The sequence below is a fragment of the Aspergillus lentulus genome, assembly GCF_001445615.1.
Source record: "Aspergillus lentulus DNA, contig: Alt12, strain: IFM 54703, whole genome shotgun sequence".
Taxonomy (NCBI): domain Eukaryota; kingdom Fungi; phylum Ascomycota; class Eurotiomycetes; order Eurotiales; family Aspergillaceae; genus Aspergillus; species Aspergillus lentulus.
The window spans coordinates 884,493-909,624 of NW_028322115.1; the positions used below are offsets into that span (position 1 = coordinate 884,493).

Sequence of the window (25,132 nt, forward strand, 5' to 3'; positions counted from 1 at the left end):
ATTCGATGCAAGTTTGAACTACGTACGCCGAATATCCAATCTTCAACACGATGGCAGGCGAAGAAGAAGACATCAACAGGACAAACAACCCTGCTCCATCCTCGGAAAGAGTCCACGACCACAACCCGTTTGTTGCGTTCCGGCGTTATGCTGACGAACAGATCTCGTCCATGCTGCAGTCTGTAATGGGCCTTCCATCTTCGATCTCCGCTCCTCATTCAAATCATTGGGCTATCTTCGCCGAAGAAAACAATTATAGAGAGCCCAACTACCGCCAGCGACAGACTGGCGAAGGCAGGGAAGGGGAATATCCGTCGAGCTCTGGGACGGGCGCCTCTGGAAGCACAGACAACATAGGGCAGGACGACAAGCCACCTGCGAGCTCTCGGTGGCCGCGGTCTGATGATCCTTGGCATACACATCACCATGGGAGATCCGACAGACCTTTCGATTTCTTCAGTCTTGACTCCTTCTTCGACTCTTTCTTCGATCGATTCTGGTTCGATGATCACTTCTTCTCCCGCTTCTTTCATCCCTTCCATCAGCCATTCTTCTTTAACATGCTGAACGACGACTCCGCAACTTGGCCCCTGGCATACTTGATGTTCAGCCCGTACTCACCACTGCATTTGGAGCGTCAGGCATCCTATCGAGCACACAGAGAGCGAGGGGTGTTCTCTTCACTCATGTCGTCATTGAAGCCTTCTTCTGAACGCGACCCTGCCGAGCCGCAGTGGCGTGAGGCCTTTGAGGATCTTCTTCGACTCGAGAACGGAAAACCGATGCTGGACCGCGAACCCAGTACAACACTAGTCAAGAAAGAATCCGGGACCGAATGGCTGAAGGGCCTGGTGCAACGCGGCAGTCTTGGCGATCGGTGGAAGTATGTTTCGGGGCCGGATGGCCAGGGTTGGTCAGGGATCACGCTCGAGAGTGTCGAGCCGACAGACAAGGATCGCTCTCCACCTGGTGAAAGTCCGACACAGCAAACACCGGCTGAGGCCAGTTGGAAAGATGCAAAGTCCGCACCCGAGACCGAACTGGACATGTACGACCAATTCCTTGCAGACATCGAAGCGCGCGAGCGCGATTTCTTTAAAGGAGTTTACGAAAGTCCCCTCCTGCGGTCTCTCTTGGAGGAGAGACGACGGGTGAAGGAAGAAATTGAGCCGTTCGAGAAAGAGGGCACGAGCAAAGATACCGATTCTTGGATAGATCTCGTTTCTGATGGCGACAAGAACACCGTTCCTGAGACTGCCCCCCACCCGGCATCGGCGTTATCGACCACGGGCGAGACAAGTCCAACGGGCTCGGCCACAGAACAACAGACCTACGTAGTTTCCACCCGGACGTCGACAGAGCGCATTCGTCTTCCTGACGGCTCGATCCAGACCAAGACGGTGAAGACCAAGCGGTTTGCGGATGGCCGGGAAGAGACAAATGAATCGGTTGAAGTCATGAATCCACCTCAAAAATCTCAAGTTTCGGTTGCTGGTCAGGAGGCTCTTGAGAATCAAAAGAAGAGAGGCTGGTTTTGGAGAGACTGAGATTAAGAGCATCATACTACTACTCTTCCGGGGGGCGAATTCGTCTCTTTTGTCTTATTGTTCGCATTGGATTTAGCGTTTGCTGGCGTTTTTTCCTTGTCTCATTCTTGTCATTCTTTCTCGTCTCCTTTCTGCAATAGGCTCAGGATTTGAACATATCATACTTCAATTACTATCCTCTGGTGTTGGGCGCCGCATTACGTGGATGATATATGAACAGTGGATGAAATTGGCGCCGGATCATTGCATCATAATCAAAAATTTTCTTCCAGATATTAAGTGAAAGTATATAGCTATATTGAGAGGATCCAGACTGCCAAACCCAATCAATCCTCTATTCTTCATCCTTGTACATCTGTGCCAATACTGTGGACATTCGCAAATGTCACAGTTTGTGGAAGCAGGTCGGAAGCGTGGCACTATTAGTCTGCCTTGACACTCTTCTTCTGTGCCTTGCCAGCAGTCCACCCTTTGGATTCCCAGTACTTGACACTCTCTTCCATCTTCTTGTAGGCCCATGTGAACGGGGGGTCTAGTTGACATTGAGTCAGCGTTGACCTAGGCAAACAAACACTCAGTCTGGGAGAGTAACTTACACAAAAACTGGCGAAGATCGTGTCTGTTATCTTCAGGGGAGTATTGCTCAGCATGATAGCTGGGCGTCAAGACAGTCATCTTGTGCCGGTTGATAGCGTAGTGGTAGAAAAAGTGCCGAGTCTTCTCATAGATCTCGCGGGGGCTGTACTCGTTCCCCCAGACGTGGAGCAGCTTCTCGTACATTGACCAGGGTCCCAATTTTGCGACCTTGCGTAGGTAGCCGAATGTGCCTAGTTCCGCGTATGTCACGCCCATGTCCGCCTCGTCTGACTGGACGTAGGTAGCTGTGATCGGCTCCAATTCGGCGGTTGGGGTTGCTGTTAAGAATTCGTGCAGAATTGGAAGGTCGAATGAATCGCGGGCCCAGGCGATGAACTTTTTGAGGTCGACCTTGCTAATCGACCCAATAGGATTCAACTATTTCACGATTTGTTTAGTCAAGGTCCCGAACAGAAGCTCTCTCGACTTGAGATAAGGAATTGACTCACGTCGGCACTACTCGCGTCGTATTTGGTCAGGTAGCCACGCAAACTAGATTAAGTTAGTCAGGACCAGCTATGGAGAACTCAAAATTGCTCGGCTGTTTAATGCATCACCTCTCGCACGTACCATTCTAGACAGCTGTTAGTGAACCTGCCTGAACGTTCAACCGATGAAGTCAAGACTATCTCTTACCGTCTACATTGGAAGATGCGAGCACAAGTAGCCCACCTGGACGTTGACGAACAGTTGGGAGCAGCGAAGCAAACAAGTACGACAGGACCATTCTCAAACGAGCTTGGACATTCTGTAACGCCGCATTTTCGGCTCCAGTACCGCCGTGAACTTTGAACCGGGGCTGGAAATTCGTGACCACAGTGAATAAGTTCGTGAGAGCAGTCACAACAGTGTCAAAGTTAAAATCGATATGATAGGATCCTATCTCGGTGGAGAGCCCTTTGGCACGCTCTCTTGTTTCTTTACTGGAATTCTGGGTGCCCATGAAGCTGGTGTGGAATATGCGGCTAGACCAATGTTAATATTCGTTATGTCCAAAGAAAGTCATAAGAGCCGATGTCCAAGGAGCAAACTTACTTGCATACTTCCTGGCTGGTGCTGGGAAGCCAGGTCGAGCCCTCAGGTTCGGCACACAGCCTACGGACATCTTTGATAACTTGCTGGTTGCCCTCCGAGACTGCCTTGACGACTTCTCTGCACATAGAGTGTACGATAATAGCTGTAGCACAGCTGTCAATACCTCCGCTAAGGGGAAGGAAAAAACCAGCAGCGCCGCTTCTTCGCAGATAGTCCCAAAGCCAACAAGCTGGGCCGAGGGAAATTTCTTCCTCTGGAGCGTGGTACTTTGGTGAAATCGGCTCAGATGGCACAAGGCCAGGATCGGCATCATCGTCCGGACGGGAAAGCCGTACGTCGAGATCAAGCCGAACAAACGGAGGTTGCCTGGTAGCCTGCATGTTGCGGCTAGAGCTAGCGCGATAGGTCCGAACCTGCCGACATCAGTACCAGGGACAAAAGTAAGACCGTTATAGGTGACAGACTTCTTCAATATCAACAGTAGCCGTAACGACCTCCACATCTTTCAGGGAGAATTGAGAACCCTGGGCAACAATATTCCCGTTGATGACAATCATTGCACAGCCATCATAGTAAAGCCTATCACCATCGCAACCTTGCTGGTTGGCATAGAGGTAGATGCCTCCGCTCTATATCGGTGTATCAGTTCGTGAAACTAGAAGGCACACAAGCAACATGCTTACCAGTTTAGTAGCCTGTGTGATCAGATTCACGCGAGTGTCAAGCTTCTTCAGCTCATGATGGCTTCCTGACGAGTTCGAAATAATCTCAACGCCTGGAGGGTAATGTGAGCAATTGATTGTTTAGCAATGACCAGAGATAGTATTTACCAGCCAAGCCGTACGGAATATGAGGGCTTTGATTCAAGTAAGTCAGTGAACTTGATCGACAGCGGTATAGGTCAGCACGTACCCATTGGGAGTAAAAAGTTCTTCGCAGGTTTCAAGCCCTAAGCACGTGTCCCGTGTGCTGATGACCGCGTCACCAAAAGGCACCTTATATTGGCCGGTGATTTTGCCCACAATCTGCTCCAGGTAATAGTCTTCAATCTCGCGAGGGCGCTGCCATGGGGCGAAATGTCTAAGCTCTCGATAGTTCCCGTCTGATCTCGCAGCAACATAGTTAGTGAAAAGCTGTACTTATGTGGGCAGAAGAAAGACAGGCAAGAAGAACAGTTTACCATTGGCAAGCCACATCTTCGGGCGAATGAGGATAATCTTTCGGTTGTAAAAGATCACACTACGCTAGTTAGTTTAGCAATTCCAGCAGAGTAGAAACCAACTCACCGGCAGTTGTATCGCACGTTCCGATGACGAACCGGCATGCCAACATCAACCACAATGTCTTGACAGTCTGGGTGATCAATGATACGAGCCAGCATCTCCCACGAGTGTAGAAACGTATCGCCTTCTAGGAAGCCATCGAGAACACCATATCCTGAGAGAATTTAACAACCATTCGGTGAAAGATGGGACGGCGCTCGGTCCGTACCAGTGATCTCGAGCTCCGGACCAACACGTAGAGTAGCCCCGGCCGCTTTGGCTTGCCGAATACTCTCAATGATACGTTCAGCATTTCCTTCAAAATCCAAAGCCCATTGGTTAAGAGAGCTTTGCAAGAGAACAAGTTAGCATTAATCCTTCGCAAGAATAGAAGTAATCGATCAAAGACAGGAACATACCATGTTGCAAGGGTGACAAGATGCCCCATTGTGACTCAGGTTGCAGGTTTCAGGCTACCAGTTGAACTAGCTTCAGTATCCAGAGAAATTGAGACACTGATGGACGCCTAGGGAGAATACTTATATGTCAGTCCTGAAGTACACATAAAGACTCATTGCCAACCAAGAAATGCTCGCATTGAACTCCCTGCTCAGAGATCTGGCAAAGGAGATAGCAAGATATCGATGCAGCATTTCCAGGCCATCAATGAAGAACAGATACCTTTTACAAAGATAGCACAATGCCTGATCAGAGTCCACTTCAGCTAGGTCCACCCTCTGCTAAGCAAATGCGTATCAGATAAGAAATATTGGAGACTGCGCGGAAAGTAACCATGACGCAGATCACGTGTGTGGGGAGCTTCCCTACCGTAGCTTAGTTTCTTTTGTGCCCCGCGGCTGTTTCTGCATTACCATAAATTATGAAATTTCAAGGCGGAAATCCCCCATATACGGTAATAATTACGAGCTCTTTCAACCGGAATTGGGCTGTGCTCATCCTCGGCCATAACAAGATGATTAATCATCTCTTATCTGTTAAGTTAACCTTATGAGGGACAGCTGAGAAAGAGTGGCGCTAGTGTGATGTTATTGGGTTGCCATTTTGGATTCCATCCTACTCGATCATTCTCAAGCCTCAGAAAGACGAATCTTTAATATACGTCAAGGATTGCAAAGACGAGCGAAATTCGTCGCAGCGACAGCATTATGTCCAACGGTCCCCAGATCCCCGCACCCGCCCATATACTGGCTGACTCAATGCTCTCGCGGCATTTCGGAAGAGAAACAGTGAACTACTTTTCTAGTGAGGATCTCTTCTGTGGCATAATTGTTTTGCTTGCTGGATATTTAACTGACACCTACAGGTTCGCCTCTAAACCGTCTCTCATTCTTGCGCACTGAACATACGTTCCTCTCAGCCGCCCTTAAGCATCCATCTACTCGCTTTGTTCTGTTGAAAGACCTTGCGCCTCTCACCAAGAGCCCTTCTGAACTATATTACGCAAGGTATGACGAAGTACGGAAACTTGTGCCCGAGGACTCCTTCGACAAGTCGGAGGAGGAGATGATCAAGCAATTTGACTCTCGAAAGACAAGTGCTCAGCTCATCTTCCTGGGACTTGATGAAACGCGGAAACAGGATGGTCTGGCTTACAAAATCTACACTGGAGCTCCTTATTTCGCTTTGGATGTAACGCCGAAAGGCTCGGAGGAGCAGCAAGCCCACGCGAAGGACATCATCAGCACTATGGAGGCTAAGGGCCTCAGCTTCTACCAGTCGAGAGTGGTGATGACGTTCTCGGCGGACGAGGGTATGTGAACTACCAACAACGACAACAGTGAGAAGCCTACTAATTTGACTTGCAACATCCAGCTGCCGTCTATGCGCAGGCCCGTGCGCTCATTGACTGGAACACCCGGAATACATTCTGCGGCACCTGCGGTTATCCTACCCTTTCCGTGAATTCGGGGACGAAACGTGCGTGTCCGCCGACGGATATCGCTCTCACAGAACAAGGAAAGGCGCGACCTGAGTGCAACACTCGCACCACGTTGTCAAATCTTTCCTTCCCCCGCACTGACCCAACAATCATTGTCGCTGTCCTCTCGGCCGACGCTAAGCGGATTCTCCTCGGCCGCTCCAAGCGCTTCCCGCCGAACTGGTACTCAACACTGGCTGGTTTTATTGAGCCCGCAGAATCCGTCGAGGACGCTGTTAGGAGAGAAGTGTGGGAGGAAGCTGGTGTCACGCTTTCGCGTGTCGTAATTCATTCATCTCAGCCATGGCCGTATCCGGCCAATCTTATGATCGGTGCAATTGCTCAAGTCAGCGATCCAGAGCATGAGAAGATTAGTCTGTTGCATGACCCTGAGCTGGAGGATGCAAAGTGGTTCGAAATCGAGGAGGTGGAGGAAGCCTTGAGGATTGGAACGAGTGCCTTGGGAGAGACGGCTGGTCCCGAGTACAAGGGTGGTTTGAGACTTCCTCCTCCTACCGCCATAGCTCACCAGCTCATAAGGGCAGCCATCACGGGAGACTACATCACTTCGAAAGAATCAAAGATGTAGGGGTTCTGGTGTCTCTTCCAGGTTTACAAGTTCTTCACGGCCTCTCAGCAATGCTGTATATATCAGTGTCTTGTATAGACCGTAATACTTATAGATCATAGCGTACGAGGACAGAGCCATAGACCGGGGAATTTAATGACGCAGATACTCGCGAACAAAATTGTTTGATAATAATACCTTACTTCCTAGCCTATGATGGGGGTGGGTCATTTGATCACCATTCTCCAAGAAGCCAGCTTCCAGTACGATGTTGTCTGACCACGAACCAATACACCACAGGATTATCAAGACCAAAACGTTGATCAGAGATTCGCATATAATGTCCCATCCCTAAGTTCATGTATACTTTCCTTGTCGGACGGCGATCCGACCTCGGCATACCGTCTTCCATCCCTCAATTCATGAATTGTTATCCTCCGGTGGGATTTCCTTCGTTTCGAGCCTCTGTTAGAGACAGATGATTCCCCGCGTACTTCTCGAGATGCCGAGTCAACGCTACCCGCGTCACTGTGCGCAACACTACTGACAGGTGTTGCTTCTCTGCTAGCCGTCAGTACCGAAGCCTGAAGTTGGTAATCCGCTACCATGGCGATCCCAACTTCATGGTACCATTGCCGTAGGTCAATGGCGTATGCGCTTTCCTCATCGCCGTATTCGACCGGAGGGCCGGCAATTTGCGCTTCTTTGCTGGCGTTGTGGAAAACAGCCCATGCGCTAGTGTCGACGCTGACCAGCATCATAGAGTGGTTGAAGCTTTTGACCTGGAAGTTGCGAAGCAATACGGCGTCGCCTTCTTTGACCGAAGGAAGTGCAGATTTGTACGGGCGAAATATTTGTGCATACACGATAGTGCCTGCCATCGATGGGTCGGTAACCTGGAGTGACAATGTAAAATCTTTCTTTCCTGTAGTGGCCCGACTGATTGGAGAAATCTCGGACACAACAGAGATTGTATCTATCAGCGAATTGTAATGGTCGATGAGCGTAGCAAGAGGAGCAAAGTAAGAATATTTGCTTCGCAAACCGGGATGGTCACGATTTACAGCCGAAGACATTCGTTCCAATGACTGTGCTGAGACCCCCCAATCATGGACTTCATTTGGGATTTCGTCTCCAACGGAAGACATCGCATACTCTTCATCATGGCAAGATGCCCCGTCGGTCTGCGTCTGCCGTTGCTGTTCGGCCGGAGTCGGACTCATTTGCACATTATACTCGGTTGTTGATGAAACACCAGTCTCTACGGACGTGGTGGATATGTGCAGAACCGTTTGTTCCGGAGCATCGGCATGACCATCGTTTTGTGTACTGAGACCCTGGACTACCTCCTGTGTCTGTTCGGGTGTCGGAGGGAAGTCACCCACTGGAATGGCGGTAGGAAGATGATGCCTAGCCGCAGGCAATTGTGAAGCATCCGGAGTGACCAATTGTGGAGCTTGAGGTGAAGGCTCCTGGACTGGAAATGCAAGTTCTGCAGAACTGTCAACGAGTTGTGGGGAGGCAGCGCTATCGAAGAATGGCTCTCTGATACCCTCATCCTCCAAGCTGGGCTTTACCGGCCCTGGCTCAGCGTGAGCATCGGTCTCCGGACTGCGCGTTTCATCCTCGCCAGTACCTCCTAGTCGATACAGCTCAGGACCAATTGCTAAATCCTGAGACCGCGGACCAGATACAGAATCGGTGTAAGGTCCTTGCGTAGATTGCGCGACAGAGACCCGAAAATCGGTGGTGTCCTGACCCTCTGGGCTTTGCGGTGCACCCGAAGTTGCTTGTAGCACCTCGATAGGTGTCTCGGAGCTCAAGTCGTTTTCAATATCAGCTTCCTGCTGAACTTCGCTTTGCACTCGATCCGCCAAAGCCGAATTTTCTTCGGCATCCGCCTGCACTTCGATTGGCTCTTCTGCTACAGAATCCTCCTCTGAAGGCGCATCCTCCATGAGTTCATCTTCAGCATCATCGTGCACGGCTATCTCGTCCTGCATGGACTCTCCTTCCGCTTCGTCATCCCCCACTTGGTCATCTTCAGCCAGCTCATCTTCGGGCCATTCTTCTGCTTCTGAACCGACAGAGCTTCTGTCATGCACATCATCCTCTTCAGCTGATGTTGCAGATGACTCTACATCGTTAACTGTAGCAGTATATTCGGCCGATGGCATATGAGCGTTCGTCGGAGCACTGACAACAGCCTCGTCTTCGCTGTCGCTGTCCAAGACGATGACTTCCGGATGAACAACTTTCTCCAGCCTAGCTGCGGAATCTGCACCTGCATATGACTCCGATTCAGAATCCACACGGTCATAGTCATCCTCGGACGCCTCTTGCTCGTCCTCAAGCACCGATTCTTCTTCATCTTCATCCTCATCCTCGTCCTCCTGATCCTCCTCATCCTCCTCATCCTCCTCATCCTCATCCTCTTCTTCGTCCAGTACCTCCACCCGCTCATCTCCACCCTCGATGTCCTCTTCATCGAACGTTCCTTCGTCTTCATAATAACCTTCGTGTTCGTCTTCGCCGCTCTCCTCTTCCAAATTATGGGGAAACCCACTTTCCTCAGCAGCCTGTCGTTCTGCAGCTGGAAAGACCTCAGAACCGGTATCAGACACATCATCGTCTTCCAGCGCTCTATTGGTACCAATTGCAATCTCCTCGACCTGGGGGTCTTCATAACGCCTTGTACCATCTTGGTGAAAGTCATTGGCTCCGAAGGCATCGGGTGGTCGTTGACTTCGTTGTCCTTGAACATCTTCATATCCATACTCTTCGACTAATTCGTCCTCTTCCTCCTCAACTGACTCTTCTTCTAACTCCACTGCTGACTGTTCTTCCAACTCATCTTCGCTATCTTCATTGCTCTCTTCGTCCTGGACTTCTCTTCTCTCTTGATTGACGTCACTTTGTTCTGATTCTTCCTCAATGACGTCCCTAATATCGCGGCTCGCACTCTCGGCGGGCTTCTCCGCATACGACTGATCCACAGAGCCCAGCGGGACGTTGGGTATTTGTTTCTCAACGTCTTCCGGGTGTTGCGCAGGTTCTCTATCCTCGAAGGGCATGGCGTTGGCTGCTGAAGTACCCTCCATGCTCCTTTGACTACCGTCTTCCAGATTGATAGAAGCATTTTGAGACGTGAAATCCGATTTATTCCTTGTGACGACCTGCTGAGGAGTCGTAACAAGCGGTTGGAGCTCCTGGCTTGTGGGGACGTCAGGCTGGACCCTCGATATGACGACGTTTTCTTCTTCAGTCATCTCCACATCTTCTCCATCTGCAGCGGATTGATCTAATGGTGTTTGTACATTGGAAGCAACAGGTGGAAAGTAGTCACGCGCACTACTCGACCTTGTGATCAGTGGTGATGGAATCGGCAGTCCAGGAGAAGGAATAGGATACAGGCGTGGCGTGTCTGTTGGATATTGGAAATCGGAACCTGCAAAGGGCTGTCTGGCAATGTGCTGGGGAAATCCAGGCGCACGTAGTGGTTGAGCAACTTCAGGACTTGGCCTGGTTGGCCGTTCGGTCATTCGTTCTGTGCTCAGTAAACCAACATCAAGTGATTCATTGTCGACGTCTGCGACAGTATCGGCGCCTTCTGGAGCATTTGGCACCTTAGTAGGCGCTGTAGAAATCTCTTGAGGCAGTGCGGCGCTGTCTATATGGTCTTCTCCACCAATATCGGAGTCGTGAGTTCCATCTTCTTCAAACATCCACGTCCAATCTGCCGGTACCTCTTTTTCTCCGGGGCTTGCGGGTTCGTCAAGCACACGCCAACCAGTGCCTCGAAAGCTAAAACGAGGTCGTTTCCGGCCTTTGCCAGGAACAAAACCATCTTCTTCAGCGAACGGATCATAGGCCGAATTCACGAGACCACCAAACGATGAACGTGTTCGCTCCACGAAGGCGGGAGATCTCCAAGCTTCAAGTGTAGTAGCTAAAGTCGCCTCGCCACGCTCAACACGTCCATTAGCAATCGGTGTAGCTGGCGGCGCAATCGCATCTTCTATATTCTGAGTTGGAACTGTAGAAGGGTCAAGTTTCACGGTCGAGAAGTGTTGAGACGAACGCCAGATCTAAAGCTCTGATCAGTTTACACTGCTGTTCCCTCTTTGCTACGCGCTCAACGCACCTCAAGTAGCACGCGGTCATCAAGTTGTACATCCCAAGACACGCACTTCCCAGGCGTCTGCGCTACTGCCTCACTGGGCACGAATTTTGAGCCAGCCAGGGCTAGATACACATGGTCGCCGATCCCAACTTGAGACTTGGCTACCGCTTCTGCAGCACGTCCACGAAAAACCACTTTTACTTGACCATTGTTTCGTCGGAGGCGGAAGTCGGGCTCAGCTAACAAAAGGCTGAGACATTTGTTCGACGACGAGTAAGGCCATACTAGGGTAACTATCGCGTGTATTGACTTTTCCGAGATTCGATGGACTTCTGGGGAGATTTGCGCAATAGGTAAGGCAGTCGAACGCAGAGGTTCAGAAATCGGAGGTTGTTCGTGGGAATTCATCGTCGCGGCCGCGGAGCGGAATAGCGGAATTGATCAGGTCTTGATCAACGATGTTGCATTTTCCCTGCTGTTGAAGGAATTTGCTCGTTCGTCAGAAAGTCATCTGTGGAGAAGAAACCGAGATTATTAAAGCAACAGCACAATGTGCTTGGGATTGGAAGACCAACGATCCCAAGGGGAGAGCACACGATGATTTTCCTGTGTTTGTTGCGTAAAGCTTCGGAAGGCTCTTAAGTTACATCACTGAGGCAGGTATTATCCTTGTAATAATACCATACGACAGCTCTTCCAACCCCAAAGGAGACGTAATTTCTGTATTGTTCAAAGCATGGCTATCACATGGCTCGTGAAGGTTTAGGGGCTACTGAGTAAGTTCAAACAAAAAGTCTCTGGAGTTAAATGAAACAGGAGATGAGCGCAAACGATCCTGTCTGCAGTATATCTGGCTGGAGCCTTCTATCGGACGCCCAAATGCCGAATCACGGCATCTCAATGTCATCAGCGGGGCTAAATCGCCGATGAGATGCGGGTGGTTTACTTTTGTCTCCTTAGCATCCTGGTCTCACTCGGTTAAGGAGCCGGACTGCAGTCCGTCTGATGCTCCTTGTATCAGATCTATCCTATACTCATCCTAACAGGCCCCTGACCATGACGATTTCACTGCCCGTTCGTCGGATAGCCGTAATCGGTGCCGGGCCGTCTGGTCTTTCTGCGGTAAAGTACGAGGACTTCCGATACTGTGGCTCGTTTTACGGTCACATTACTTAATTCTTTACTTACAATAAACTAGATATCTCCTCGCTGAGAAGTGCTTTGATAAGATAGATGTCTTTGAACAGAGAGGCTCAGTTGGCGGAGTCTGGAACTATACTCCCGGTACCTTGAAAACAGGCCTGGTGACCCGGGTGCCGCAATTGAACCCAGATGGTCCACTTGAAGAGCCTATATGGTATCGATCTGGGGAGACAGAGAAGACCCGTCAGCTCATCTTCACTTCTCCCATCTATAGCACCCTGGATACCAATATCCCGAAAGAACTGATGGCGTATTCTGACAAACCGTTCCCTGCTGATTGCCAAGTCTTACCGAAGCATTCGACAGTAAAGAAGTATCTGGAAGAATATGCAGAAGATGTTAAAGACCTCATTCAATTCGAAACTCAAGTACTTGATGTCAGACTAGAAGAGCCGACCAAGAAGGCTTGGGCGCTGACAACGAGAAATCTGCGTACCGGGGCTGAGCAGACCGGGACCTATGATGCGGTGGTGGTGGCCAGTGGGCATTTTGATGTGCCATACTTGCCAGACATCAAAGGCATTGAACCATGGAATAAGAAATATCCAGGCGTCATTTCCCATTCCAAGTACTTCGATGCTCCAGAACAATTTCGTGACAAAAAGGTCGTTGTCGTCGGAAGTTCAGCCTCCGCGGTAGACATCGGAGCTCAAATAAACCGCGTGAGCGAGGGCAAAGTGCTCGTTTCTCAGCGAACAGAGTCGTACTTGACGCCTTCTACTCCCGCAGACAAGAGCTACTTCCCCGAAATCGTGGAATTTCTCCCGCCAGACTCTCATCAACGAGCAGTACGCTTCGCAGATGGCAGGGTTGAGATGGACATCGATGCCATTGTTTTCTGTACCGGCTACTTGTACTCATTCCCCTTCCTATCGTCTCTCAACCCGCCTGTTATCGGTGACGGCCGCAGGACGCTGAATACCTATCAACATCTTTTCTACATCTACAATCCTACCCTCGTATTCCCTGTACTTCCCCAGAGAGTGATTCCGTTCCCGTTATCGGAAAATCAAGCGGCAGTCTATGCCCGGGTTTGGTCAGGACGCCTTACTCTGCCATCCATAGCAGAAATGAAACAATGGGAGGAATCCACTGTCGCCACAAAAGGCGACGTCACAAAATTCCATCTGATGCACTTTCCTTTGGATGCTGATTATATGAACTTCCTTCATGATTGGGCAGATATGGCCGAAACGCGCCAAGGTCTGGCCAATAACGGCCATGGCAAGCACTGCAATTACTGGGGAATGAAGCAGAGGTGGATGCGACAAAAGTTCCCAGAGATCAGAAGGGCCTTCGTTGAGAAGGGCGAGGAGCGTCGCAATATCAAATCCGTCGCCGAACTTGGTTTCGATTACGATGAGGATTGGAAGGAAAGGCAAGAATAGGGATGTTGTATGAACCATGTATATAACTGAATAGACCATAGACAGAACTTCCCTCTTGATTTCCTCTGCAATAACTCCGTGTATTGTGAATCGAGCTATACTCCGTACGAGTCACGACTCACGACACTGAAGCTATCAGGGTGGAGTTGGGTACTGATAAGCGCAAGCCTATCACGTGTTGGCGATCATCCGCGTAGCTCCCTGTCGACCGAGTTGTTCATACTTAAATAATTCACTCCGCTTTCCCTCTCTATTCTGAAAGGCCCATTGATGCTCGGTATGTCAATAGGTCCCTCCTTTGTTCTAACAACAATACACTGACTCAGCAACTAGTTCTCATATTTAACCCCGCCATCTTTTCTTACACTTCAAGAGCTCTCACTCCGTCATGGATTCCTACAAACTGGCTGAGCTCATCGAACGCGCATGATGTGGCGCAAGCGCAAAGCCGCTTCACCCGCATCTTCAGACCCTGCAGATAACTCCAGAAAGAAAAGGTGGAAACACGTCTATGTCATTTCGTCAAGTGACGACGAGAACGACGAGAACGACGAGAACGACGAGAACGACGACAGCAGATCTAGCTTGGACGAAGACGAATGGTACATTAACTGCATCCTAGACGAAACCGAATCACAATACCTTATTGACTGGGAGGGCCCCTGGTCGCCGACGTGGGTGAGTTGGGCGAAGCGTCTGTCTTGAACACTTGTCGCTTGAAGGCAAAGTGCTAGTCATCTAATCGGGGTACATACGGACAGGAACCCAAAGAAAACGCCAACGAAGCCGCGATAAAAGTGTGGGAAGACAAGAAAAAGGAGACGAACAACAGCCTGTCCAGAAACCATCCCGATAATCCATCGCCATTTTGTTTAACTGACTCCCACTGCGAAAGTCGGAGCTCACTGAGTCCCGGCCCTATCAGCGCGGAAAGCCGAATTGAGCCGCCGCGATCTGGCGACCGTCCGCCCTCGCCATTATTCGTACCGGTCGACGAAGGACCACGTCTAGAGGAGAATACTAGCGAAGTGCTAACGCAACCCGATCGGGCGCCGACTTTCTCCCAGGAATTGAAAGCTCCCCGACCAGGCGCCTCCAAAGAAAACAAGCACAGACCTCCTTTGTCCGTCACCACACCAAACCATTCTGGGTGTGTGTTCGAGTACCTTACTAGATCCTCGATACCGTCCAGATATAGACTTCCTGGCGAATTCACAGAGTCCAATTCTCCTGTTGAATCTAAGGTGGTTTCGAGTGTTATTCGCGCTACCCAGACTCCCTCTCAAGCACTACTTGGCAACCGAAACAGACCAGTGGACGAGGTAGCGGAGACGCCACCTTCCGTGACAGATATTCCGAAAAGCCAGGGTACACGCGTCATCTCGGGTACAAAGAGTTCGGGTTCGCAGACATCAATTATCGCAATCAGTCAAAAATCTAACTCCAGCAGCCTAGGCTCTCAGTTGTTATCAGGTACTTCCTGGTCAGCAGGTTGTTGATCTCGCACTTCTCATTATTCTATACCAGGCTAACAGCTCTAGGCATCCCAGGAAGTTCCAGTCTTGCCGGTAACAACACTGTTCGTCACGTAAGTTCCGTACCAGAGACGGTTCTTTCACATCAGTCGCAGAACGCCGGTCAATCACCTGGACAAAGTCTAGCCCCCCAACCAGCACCCTCGAAACGGACGGCCTCGGCATCCTTGGCTACTGAAGCCGTGGCAATGGATGCTGGCAGGGGAGACAGGGAGACTCCGTCTCTGGCGGAGACCATGGAGAAGTATAGCCAATACGAGGGTTCGACGCCATTGGAAAAGATTCGAAATGCACATGCTCAAATACGTGCGAAAACCAATCCTGGGACTCCTTTGAACGCTGATGCTAGCGTCACTCCGTCCTCGGCTGGAGATATTGAACCATCGCCCTCGCTGCTCATACCCGAAGTTACGGCACCTCTTAGCGTTAGGGTCGACAGAGAAGGTGCTCCACACGCAGCTCACGCGGAGGGAGAAATAAGTGATCCCGGCTTGCTGGTACGACCCACGGAAATGGGTCCTCCTCAACAACCTATTTTGCAGACAATCCAACCCAGCGCCTTGACGGTCAGCCATCAAGAGCAAGTGATTCCAGGCTCTGTCCAGCTTGGGCCATCAGAATTTGCCGTCCCCCTCCCGATGGATTCAAGGGTCAAAGATGATTATGAACGAATATTGAAAGACGAAGCTCAAAGCATCGACGAGTTCCTTAAGACGTTCGCGCTTCAGGCCGAAACGTCCAGGATAGAGGTGAGTTCAATCCGCCCTCCATCTCGCCAGTCAACATCTAAATGGTGAACAGCAAGAGCGTTTGATACCCAGAATGAATAGCTTACTTGAGCGCTTGAGCAATGCTTCAACCCACCCTGATCTGAACATCACCGAACATATTAAGGACTCGGATTCGGACCTAGCGAAAGAGGCTGCGTGGGCTGAATACTCAAGCGCAAAGTTTTTACTCCTGGGATACCTGATCAACAATGCTAGTAGCCGTGATCTGCACTTGGTTATCATGGTGCACGGAGCGAAGACTCTGAAGATACTTGAGCGCTTTCTTATGGGGAAGGGCCTTTCGTACACCAGGCCTCGCCACGAGATGGGAGTTGGGACGAATTTGGAAGTCTCCATGGTGAAAGAATCACTGAGTTTTGGGATCCAGTCAACAATCGACGATGGCATTATGGAGACTTACAAACCCCCGGCTGCAATCATCGCGCTTGACAGTTCCTTCAACGCAAAGAGTCCCTCGGTCGAACACATGCGAACAACCTATGCTCGACATGGGAACCTCCTGCCCGTGATTCGACTGCTTGTCTCAAACTCCAGCGAGCATGTTCAATTATGTTTTGCCAACTACCCAGAACCTCAGCGTCTACGCTTAGTGGTTCAATACACCTCACGTCTCAGAGGCGTGGTAGGCGATCTGCAGGATGATGCCTTAGGCGTTTACGAAGATTCCGAAGAAATCATGTCGAGTCTTCTTTCGGACAATTTCAATGCTCACTGGTCCTTACCTTCTATCGAACCACTCCACATCGTAAGCTCTGATGAGCTCAACTCCGCGTTAAGTCCTTATCAGAACCAACCCGAAACCGCGCTTTTGCCTACCCCGCAGATTCCAAAGCGTTTATTCGTTAGTCACTCTCCATCCTCTTTCAATTGTGAATTGGCCGGTTAACGTTCTCAGCAGGTGGAAGATACTACTGAACAGACACCTAAAAGGCCGAGGATGGAAGAGTCTCAAGAAGCCAGTCAATTTACGGAAGCTTCGAAGGAATCCATAAAGTTTCCCAGCCAAACATTGGATAATGATCTGCGGGCTTTGGAGGCACATCTGCTGCAGTTGAAAACATCTCATGCGGCTGAGCTTGACAAACTCCAAAAAGCCTTGGCCGATGCACAATCTCGTCTACAAGAACGAGAAGGGATTCTCTCATTACTCCAACATCGCTATGAGAGTCGCACGAAGGAATTACACAAAATGCGGCAAGAGCGTGATCGATTGGCGGAAACCAAAGTTCTGTCTGAGCAGAGACTCGAGAAGCAAAAGGAAGATATTATAAAACTAAAGGATGAGCGCACTCACTTACGACATGAGCTCGAAAAGGCACGGGAGGCTCTAAAGGCCGGAGGAGGGAGCATGGCAGAATTGGAAAGAGCACAGGAGGAGATCCGTCGGCTGACCAAAGACAATGCTTCCCTGGAGCGAAAAGCAGAATACGAGGCAAAACAAGCAGAGTACACACGCGAACAGTACCAGACCGCATCCAACGTGGCTGCACAGTCTGGGAACGAGATCCTGCAGCTTAAAGAGGAGAATGAGTCCTTGAAGCGCAAGGTTGCGGGCGATGCCAGCCGTCTCAGAGAACTTAACATTCAAAGTGATGAACAGCGACATCTTGCGCGCGTCAAAGAGTTGGAAGCTATGCTCGCATCTCGCGAAGATCTGTTGCGTAGAAAGGAGGATGAGCTGCGAGAATTTCGAAAGAACCGACCTTCGACCAGGTCAACGAGCACGCAGCCACGAAGTCCGAAGTGGACAGCGGCAAATAGCCGTCCAACCAGCCCAGGGATCAATAATCACAACGGTTCCGGGTACTCAGGACGAGGCAGTGGATTGCGATTTAGCTCTGAGGTGCCTCTGTAATCAAGCTTATGGGTGTCATACTCCCTGAGCAGTTTGGCATTTTCTGCATTGCGAACTTCATTCGTATCTAACGTTGATGATCGAATTGGATTCCCATGCATCTCCGGGGTACAATACTGACTGTATTATCCACGTGGTCATTTCGTGAATACCTACTATAAACTGCCTCTGGATGCATTTCCTTATTGTTTTTCCTTCTTTCATCTTGTGACGGCCTCGCATACTCGCGTTCTGATCGGACTTTTCTGTACATTTCTTAGTACTGTCCACCAATTGCTGCTTGGCTATAATGATACCTCATGGCTGTCTAGACCCACTATAAAGCTCCGTGAAGATTTTCTCATGCTGTACTTCAGGCTGACACCAAAAACCGGAGTCGAATATGTTGTTTTGAGTAGTACGTCAGCCACTAGTTCTGGCAATTGCTGTTTCACTCTTAGTACCCGATCCAGGTCACCACTGTGGCTCCATCGGAACCCGGCCTTGTGCTGTCCATGGGTAAACCTGCGGGAAGCGGAGTCTGTAAACCATGGATCGACTTTGAAGACATATCTAGATTCTAGAGCGTTGCGCTCATGCCTCAGTTCTGGGACCTCTGAAATGGCTTGGATCTATGAGATAGGGTGCATCCGATGAAAGATGAACTATCGACAAACTCAATAAATAGATAGAAGGGATCTCCTCTGTATTCTGGGGGTGATGATTGGGAAGAAGGATACTAATGAGGACGTGCACATTAAGCTTATCGATAAGGGAGACCATATGGCGCTAGGCCCAATCGGGAGCCCACGTAAACACCAAAACAGCCATCGGGCCTCACCGTGACTTCAGCTCAGCTCAGCTCAGCCAGCTCCCTCTCTCTCCCTCCGTCTCGCTCGGTGTGTCTTCCCTTCTCTCCCTTTGTACGGAGCCGTACTCTCTCAGCATCCACAGCTTCCATCCCGTTTCCTTGTCTCATTTCCCCTTTTATTCTTCCGATCCCTGTCCTTATCGATCTGATCTATCACATCCTTACCTCACTCCCCTCTCATTGGGACACCTTGGTAGCTGTCTGTTATCGCGCCCCTCTATACTTTCCTATACCCTTCCTACCATGCACACTTTGGAGATTCCCTTGTATGGGTCCTAATAATATCCACTCATTTGTTAGTACTGGTTCGAACCACGGTACGTCTTTCGAAACCTTCGGACGGAGTACTCGTCGTTCTCCGCATAACTATTGTGTACTAATACAGAATCTGCAGATTACCAGTTAAAACTGTACACGCTTTTCCTAGATCTTCCGGTCGGACTCAAAGGCAGGGCTGCATTGCGCCGGCACCCCAGCCGCAATGTCGCCCGCGGCACCTCAGCTACCTACGCGGTTCCCGTGCTGGTGTCGTGCGATTTACTCATGGGGAGGTGAAACAAAACGCGATCTTGGCTTTGTGGAGGGGGATCTTATTGAGTGTTTGAATGCAGGAGACGGGCAATGGTGGATGGGTCGTCTGCGCCGTGACAGGCGCATGGTCGGGCTTTTCCCATCCAATTTCGTGGAGGTTCTGGGTGAAGATTTCGTGCCTGTCACTAGAGCAACGAGTCCCATGATTCCTGCCGGACGCTCCCCAATCACGAATCCCACTTCTGCTCCGAAGAAGCAGAAGACTGTATTTAGAAAACCCTTTCAGGCTCACAAGGAAGCTTTGGCCCCGGCGGAGCTGGCCCGGAGCGCGACAACGACGACGACACAAGCTTCAAGCTCAATTCCGCAAACGCCACCTCGAAACGGCAGCCGTGTGCGGAGTGTCAAACCTCTGCGCACACCAACTACTGCGGTGAAAACCCAGAGCTCTCTTTCCAGACCTCCCTCGCAACATAGGCCTTCTTCCCGTGGGGTCTCCCCCCGCGCGCCGCCGGTCGCCGATCTTCCACCACAAAGTCCCGTTCCAGCCAGAGAGAGTGTCTCGCGCTCCAGGCCTCCGTCCCGCGCGCCGTCCCCTCGCCTCCCAGATGATATGGATCTTCTGCCGCCGTCCGTGCCTGTCAGGCAGACCCCGCTAGCTCGACCTCCGTCAGTCCACCCTCCGTCGCACGAGATCTCCCCGTTGCAGCTTCAAGAGCGCGAGGAGTCGCCGCCGCCGCCTCCTCCCCCTCCGCATCGAATTGCAGTCAACCGGCGACCTTCCATGGACATGGGTGTCCCCGCGCATCTGGATATGAATGACCGCTACGTGGCCATGTCAAGGACTCCATCTCCAGCTGCTCATTCGGACGCCCATGGGAACACTCCGTCACCTCTCCGCGACGCGATGGAAGATGTCATGACATCCTTGGAAGACATGGGGTTGTCGCGGGGAGCCCATTCACCCTCGCCAGCCCCGGTATTTGATAATCCTTGGTCTCCAGAGGCTTTTGATAGCCTTCGCGACAGCAGACCTGCGCGGCATGGTCACAGACCTTTGACATCCCTCGGTTTTGAAGGTGAACAGGATTATCAATTCCGCGACAGTCAGATCCATCGAAATACCATGTACGGCCATGACCACTACCTTGACGGGCCGCCGCAATTGAACAACTACGTACAGAGAATGGAAAGCCGGCTGCGTCAGATGCAGGAACAGAGTCGCAGAGGATCGGAAGACATACTGCCACCGGAGGATGACGAAGAGCCTCCACCTCCGCCACCTAAGCATCTCGCTTACCACGGAAGGCACAACTCAATCCCTGCGCAGTATCCATACCTTAGAAGTCGAAGGTCGGGGCAGGACTTGAGAGAAGACGCTCTGAATCGAAGTCACACGAAATCCAGTACCACCACTTCTTCAAGCGGAGTGCAAAGTATCAGTACGGCTATGACAGCCAGCACAGAACAAACGAGCCAGAGCTTGATGAGTGGCCCGTCGGCGGGCGCATTCAGCGCAACAAGTGCAGGAAGCTATGCCAGGCGAGGACTGACGACCAGTAATGAAAGGCCAAATACAGCCATGGAAACCTTTCGCTCAAGAGGCTTCAGCGATGTTTCACGCGTGCCTCGGCCTGAGACACCTCTTACTGGTATATCATACCACTCAAGTCACAACACCTCTCGGCAAGGCGCTTCATCTGCTATACCGTGGTCTCAACCCGCTGCCGATACCAGCGAATCCACCGCTGTTTTTGGCGGGCTATCGACTCCAAAGGCGAAGAAGCATGGGTTTTTCAAGAAGATTTTCGAATCAGCCAAGACCGGTGCCGCTAATGCCAGAAGCAGTATCGCCGTGGGACACAGTGGTGGATCCTATTCACCTACGAAAGGCAGGGCAATGTCTCCGATTAGACGCGACACGATTCGCGACGCAGGGGCTGGCACGGTAGACTGGGTGCAGGTTCGACGTGACGTGAATCGAGCAAGCTCGCCGAGCCGCAACGAACGCATCGAAAGAGCCGAGCGCTGCCAAATGATGGACCATCCTGTGATCTACGCTGTGGAGGAGCTTCATGAGACCGCCGAAGGTGATGAAAGTATTGACGGGCTGCCGATCAGCGAGCCCACCAACTTCAACACCGTAAACTTGAGCCTCGTCGATAAAAGTGCTCGGTTTGTCAACAGCCTTCCACCAATGACCAACCCGATGAGCCTTGCGCAGGGCTATGTGTGCCGACCTTACAAGAGCGATGTTCAGAGATTGCGAGCTATCTTCACTTGGGTCAGTGAAAAAGTTGCCTGGGACGAGCCCGTAGAGGAGATCGGAATTGACTTGAAACGAATTCTGCAAACGAGACGAGGAAGTCCTCAGGAAGTCGCGTTCCTTGTCAAGGAAATGTGCGCGGCAGTCGGTCTTCACGCGGAGGTAGTGCAAGGGTTCCTCAAAACACCCGGTGAATTGTTCGAGCTGGACAGTCTTTCGCGGCCAAACCACTGGTGGAATACAGTCCTGGTGGATGGCGAATGGCGCGTTATCGATTGTGCATTGGCAAACCCGACCAACCCGCGAAGGAATCAATTCGTCACCAGTGGCTCGTCAACAGCCGAAAGTTGGTATTTCCTGGCTCGTCCGCTTGAGATCTGCTATACCCATGTGCCATTGCATCCAGAGGAGCAACACATATGTCCGCCCATCTCGCCAGATGTGTTGCTGGCTCTTCCTACAGCTTGCCCACCTTACTTCAAGATGAACCTGCAATTTCCTGACTACGATACCAGCCTGATCAGAATTGACGGACTGGAGCTTCTACAGATCCGCCTTCTCGTGCCGCCGGACGTGGAATGTGCGGCAGAAGTCGAAGCGCCCGCTTTCGCTCGGGATGCCGACGGTGACTTCTTTGAGAGTGGGGAGGTTGTTCGCAAGCGTGCCTTGGTGCAGCCAGACTGGGTCGGCGGCCAGAAACGCTTCACTGTGAAAGCTGTTTTGCCTGGTGACGAAGGTCAAGGCACAGTCAAAATCTACGCCGGCAAAAAGGGCCTGATGCACTCAAGCAAAGACATTCCCCATCCGCTGGCACTTGCCCTTCCAATAATCCACACTGGCGAGAACCCTCCCTATGAGTTTGTCCTACGCCATCCGACACCTCATGCTCAACGGCACGACCTATATATCATACAGCCTCAGTGCGCGAAACTTGCGGTCAACAATACATTCGTGTTTGCTGTGCGGCAGCATCCTTCCTCGCTGCCTTCTCCAACGAACGGCAGCGAGTCGGGTCCTACTGGGCGCGTCTCGCCGTCGATCTTTGCCCGGCCCGCAAGTGCACTCAGTATGGTTTCCAGTTCCGCAGGCGGGTCTTCGGTCTCTGCAGTTTCCAACGAATTCTCGGCTTCTACGTCGGCCATATCGTCCACCAGGTCATCGTCCGGGCGGGAAAAACCGGCCAAGCTGGCAATCCAGTCGCCATCCGGCAAGATCCTCCGGCTCACTCGCAAGGCAGATCATATGATCAGCAGCGACTCTTCGGATCCCGCCGCCGATGGCAGCGTGTGGGAGACGGTGATCAAGATCGGGGAGCGCGGGACCTGGAGAGGCCTCGTGCTCGCCGACCGCGTTGCCCGGTGGTGTGTTTTCTGTGAATGGGAATGTTTCTAGATACGACAAGCCTTTATGTCTTGATATGGTGACTGTTCTTTCGCCCAAATTTATGAGCCAAGTCATGGCCTGTGGACGACATGACTATCAGTTGCCTCTTCGCATTTCTGGCCAACTGTTCGTTGTATTTCTCTTTACGCCATGGTTGCATTTGCATCGGCTACACCGGGTTGGAGCATGGCATTTGTTCATCTGTTGCATCTGGTTTTCTGCTGCATCCCCTTTTCCTTTTATTTTCTTTTACATTTCCATTCTTTTGATGGGACTACTGATGTAAACGTACTTGCGTTTACGTGTTTGGAGTTAATGGGACAATGGTCATGGGGAGCGGTTCTGGCATGTAAGACCTCTTTTTTCTTTATCATTCTGTATGTGCATCCGTCATGTTGTCTGAATTTGAATTGAGCATGCTTGTCGCAGGCGCGGCAAGCCAAATGATAGATTTCCTCTTTGCGTGTGCAGACCATTGAGACCTTGGAAATGGAGACCTTGAGAATTGATCATTGTGTGAAATAAGACATTCAACATTCGAGGGACAAGGTGGCCAACTGCCATCAATAACCTTGCGATGAATGCAAATTCCAGACTCATAGGACCTCTTATTGACCTGTAACGGCATCTCTCACCAAAGGAGCGACCTGTTTCCTGCTCTTGGTCACATCATATTGAAGCCAGATACGCCTCCATACCGGGGCATCACTGTTGTTGAAAGCAGACCTGATAGCCTGCGAATGATCCTCAGAGTCGCCCTCGACCGAGTTCCATTCTTGCAACCCCAGCTGCGGGCCAGCTTGCGCAGTAAACGCCTCCAGCGCCTGAACCGCCGGCCCATCGTGTAGAGCACAGGCAACCAGCTCGCGACAGAACCTGCCGTCCTGCCCAGATGTAAACGCCGTCATGACTACCACGATCCCTAGTTCGCGGCGCTTTGCAAACGCCTGCAGGGCATCCAGGAACGCCTCCGGGCTGCCCGCTTTCCGTACGATCCACGGGATCGACTTGACCATCGAGCAGAAGCCGATCTGAATGGAACTAGAGTCCTGGTGCGCCGTCTCTGTCCATTGCTTGTAGTCTCGGCCGAGGATCTCGTCTACGGTGAGTAAATCGAGGCTGTTTTGTTTTGCGTGGAGGACCTGCTCGTAGAAGGCGTCCCGGTCCCAGCTTGAGCCGGGTGTAGACTTGCACTGGTCAATCTGGGAGAGCAGGAATCGTACCGCGTCTGTATCAGCGTCGGTGACTTTGTCCTTGGCGGTGAGGTTGGTCGTGTCAATGAGAACAGGGGCCAGGGCGAGCTTGGCGAGTTGCATCGTCTCAGTTGAGATGGCGTTGCCTTCGGTGTTAGCCTGCCAGAGGTCCAGCTCTCGCAGTGTCGAGACCACAAGCGAAGTACAGGAGCCAGCGGGCCGCACAAGCAGCGGCTGACCGCGCGGGAGGGACTCGGCGGGCGGGAGAAAGCCTTCATCCACGTGGTGGTCGATGCAGCCCACCGTGCAGAAGTCGACGGAGGGCAAGCCATCTATCGATCCCTTTCCCTGTTGGCCGTTGGGCGCTCGGTGGGGTAGTGCGTTCCAGTCCAGGAGTGTGGCATCTGCGGTTATCCGATGGTCCGTGGGCTCAGCATGATATTGCCTTAGAAGGGCTGCAAAGTCTGCAACGGTGAGAACGTGTTCGTGGAGAACTCTTCCCGCAGATTCGGGGGTCTCATCCCATACGTCCTCTCCCCCAACTGAGGGGGTTGTAGTAACAAGGCAGAAAGCCTTTACGAACTCGGGACGGAGTCTGCGCAGTTCTGGACCAGAGGGGACATTTGGTAGATTTATCAGGGGAATATGAGGTCGAGGGCTGTCAATTGGAATGCGATTATGAGCAAAATAGGAATAGACAATGACGGAGACGGCGGAGTCAAGATCGGCAGAAGGATTTCCCACCACGTAGACGGGAGTCTCTGTCCACGAGGAGGATGACAGAGCTCCAGAAATGAAATTCAGATGTGTCTGACGTGCCTTCTTCAGAAACTGTAATAGACTCTGTAAAGAGGGCGGCGAACGAGCCATTCTACTCGCATTTGCATTAGGATTTTGTGGAAGTCAATAAAGTCCGAAAAGGGAAGCTCGTGATGATTGACATCATCGGCAAAACGACACCGCCCAGTCAGCAATGGACAACATCCAAAGGCTCAAAGACCTTCCAATGCCAGGTCTGGCATCAGTT

At 51.3% G+C, this 25,132-nt stretch overlaps 8 protein-coding genes across 8 annotated transcripts; 5 read left to right on the plus strand and 3 right to left on the minus strand.

Moving 5' to 3' along the window:
* Nucleotides 1–50: 50 nt before the first annotated feature.
* On the plus strand, nt 51–1,547 carry ALT_6247 (uncharacterized protein; the record flags this gene model as incomplete). The annotated part of the gene is made up of 1 exon (XM_033560405.1): nt 51–1,547. One exon carries the CDS (start codon nt 51–53, stop codon nt 1,545–1,547), a length of 1,497 nt encoding a protein of 498 aa, XP_033416296.1.
* Nucleotides 1,548–1,969: 422 nt separating this feature from the next.
* Nucleotides 1,970–4,928, minus strand: ALT_6248 (glutamine-dependent NAD(+) synthetase; the record flags this gene model as incomplete). Its single annotated transcript, XM_089600043.1, has 14 exons — nt 1,970–2,079; nt 2,144–2,561; nt 2,633–2,675; nt 2,754–2,781; nt 2,820–3,148; nt 3,219–3,631; nt 3,683–3,847; nt 3,902–3,993; nt 4,049–4,074; nt 4,131–4,320; nt 4,399–4,457; nt 4,505–4,655; nt 4,710–4,828; nt 4,900–4,928. The coding sequence occupies 14 exons, from the start codon at nt 4,926–4,928 to the stop codon at nt 1,970–1,972; spliced, it is 2,172 nt and encodes a 723-aa protein (XP_089455505.1).
* Nucleotides 4,929–5,646: 718 nt separating this feature from the next.
* ALT_6249 (NAD(+) diphosphatase) lies at nt 5,647–7,008 on the plus strand (the record flags this gene model as incomplete). The annotated part of the gene is made up of 3 exons (XM_033560403.2): nt 5,647–5,743; nt 5,805–6,251; nt 6,314–7,008. 3 exons carry the CDS (start codon nt 5,647–5,649, stop codon nt 7,006–7,008), a joined length of 1,239 nt encoding a protein of 412 aa, XP_033416294.2.
* Nucleotides 7,009–7,310: 302 nt separating this feature from the next.
* On the minus strand, nt 7,311–11,518 carry ALT_6250 (uncharacterized protein; the record flags this gene model as incomplete). Its single annotated transcript, XM_033560402.2, has 2 exons — nt 7,311–11,075; nt 11,132–11,518. 2 exons carry the CDS (start codon nt 11,516–11,518, stop codon nt 7,311–7,313), a joined length of 4,152 nt encoding a protein of 1,383 aa, XP_033416293.2.
* A 648-nt stretch (nt 11,519–12,166) lies between these two features.
* ALT_6251 (putative flavin dependent monooxygenase) lies at nt 12,167–13,701 on the plus strand (the record flags this gene model as incomplete). The annotated part of the gene is made up of 2 exons (XM_033560401.2): nt 12,167–12,237; nt 12,309–13,701. 2 exons carry the CDS (start codon nt 12,167–12,169, stop codon nt 13,699–13,701), a joined length of 1,464 nt encoding a protein of 487 aa, XP_033416292.2.
* A 429-nt stretch (nt 13,702–14,130) lies between these two features.
* ALT_6252 (uncharacterized protein) lies at nt 14,131–17,882 on the plus strand (the record flags this gene model as incomplete). Its single annotated transcript, XM_089600044.1, has 5 exons — nt 14,131–14,379; nt 14,436–15,174; nt 15,243–15,985; nt 16,038–16,868; nt 16,926–17,882. 5 exons carry the CDS (start codon nt 14,131–14,133, stop codon nt 17,880–17,882), a joined length of 3,519 nt encoding a protein of 1,172 aa, XP_089455506.1.
* Nucleotides 17,883–19,213: 1,331 nt separating this feature from the next.
* On the plus strand, nt 19,214–22,921 carry ALT_6253 (putative SH3 domain protein (Cyk3); the record flags this gene model as incomplete). Its single annotated transcript, XM_033560399.1, has 1 exon — nt 19,214–22,921. The coding sequence occupies one exon, from the start codon at nt 19,214–19,216 to the stop codon at nt 22,919–22,921; it is 3,708 nt and encodes a 1,235-aa protein (XP_033416290.1).
* A 599-nt stretch (nt 22,922–23,520) lies between these two features.
* On the minus strand, nt 23,521–24,975 carry ALT_6254 (putative exopolyphosphatase; the record flags this gene model as incomplete). Its single annotated transcript, XM_033560398.1, has 1 exon — nt 23,521–24,975. The coding sequence occupies one exon, from the start codon at nt 24,973–24,975 to the stop codon at nt 23,521–23,523; it is 1,455 nt and encodes a 484-aa protein (XP_033416289.1).
* Between the last annotated feature and the right edge of the window lie 157 nt (nt 24,976–25,132).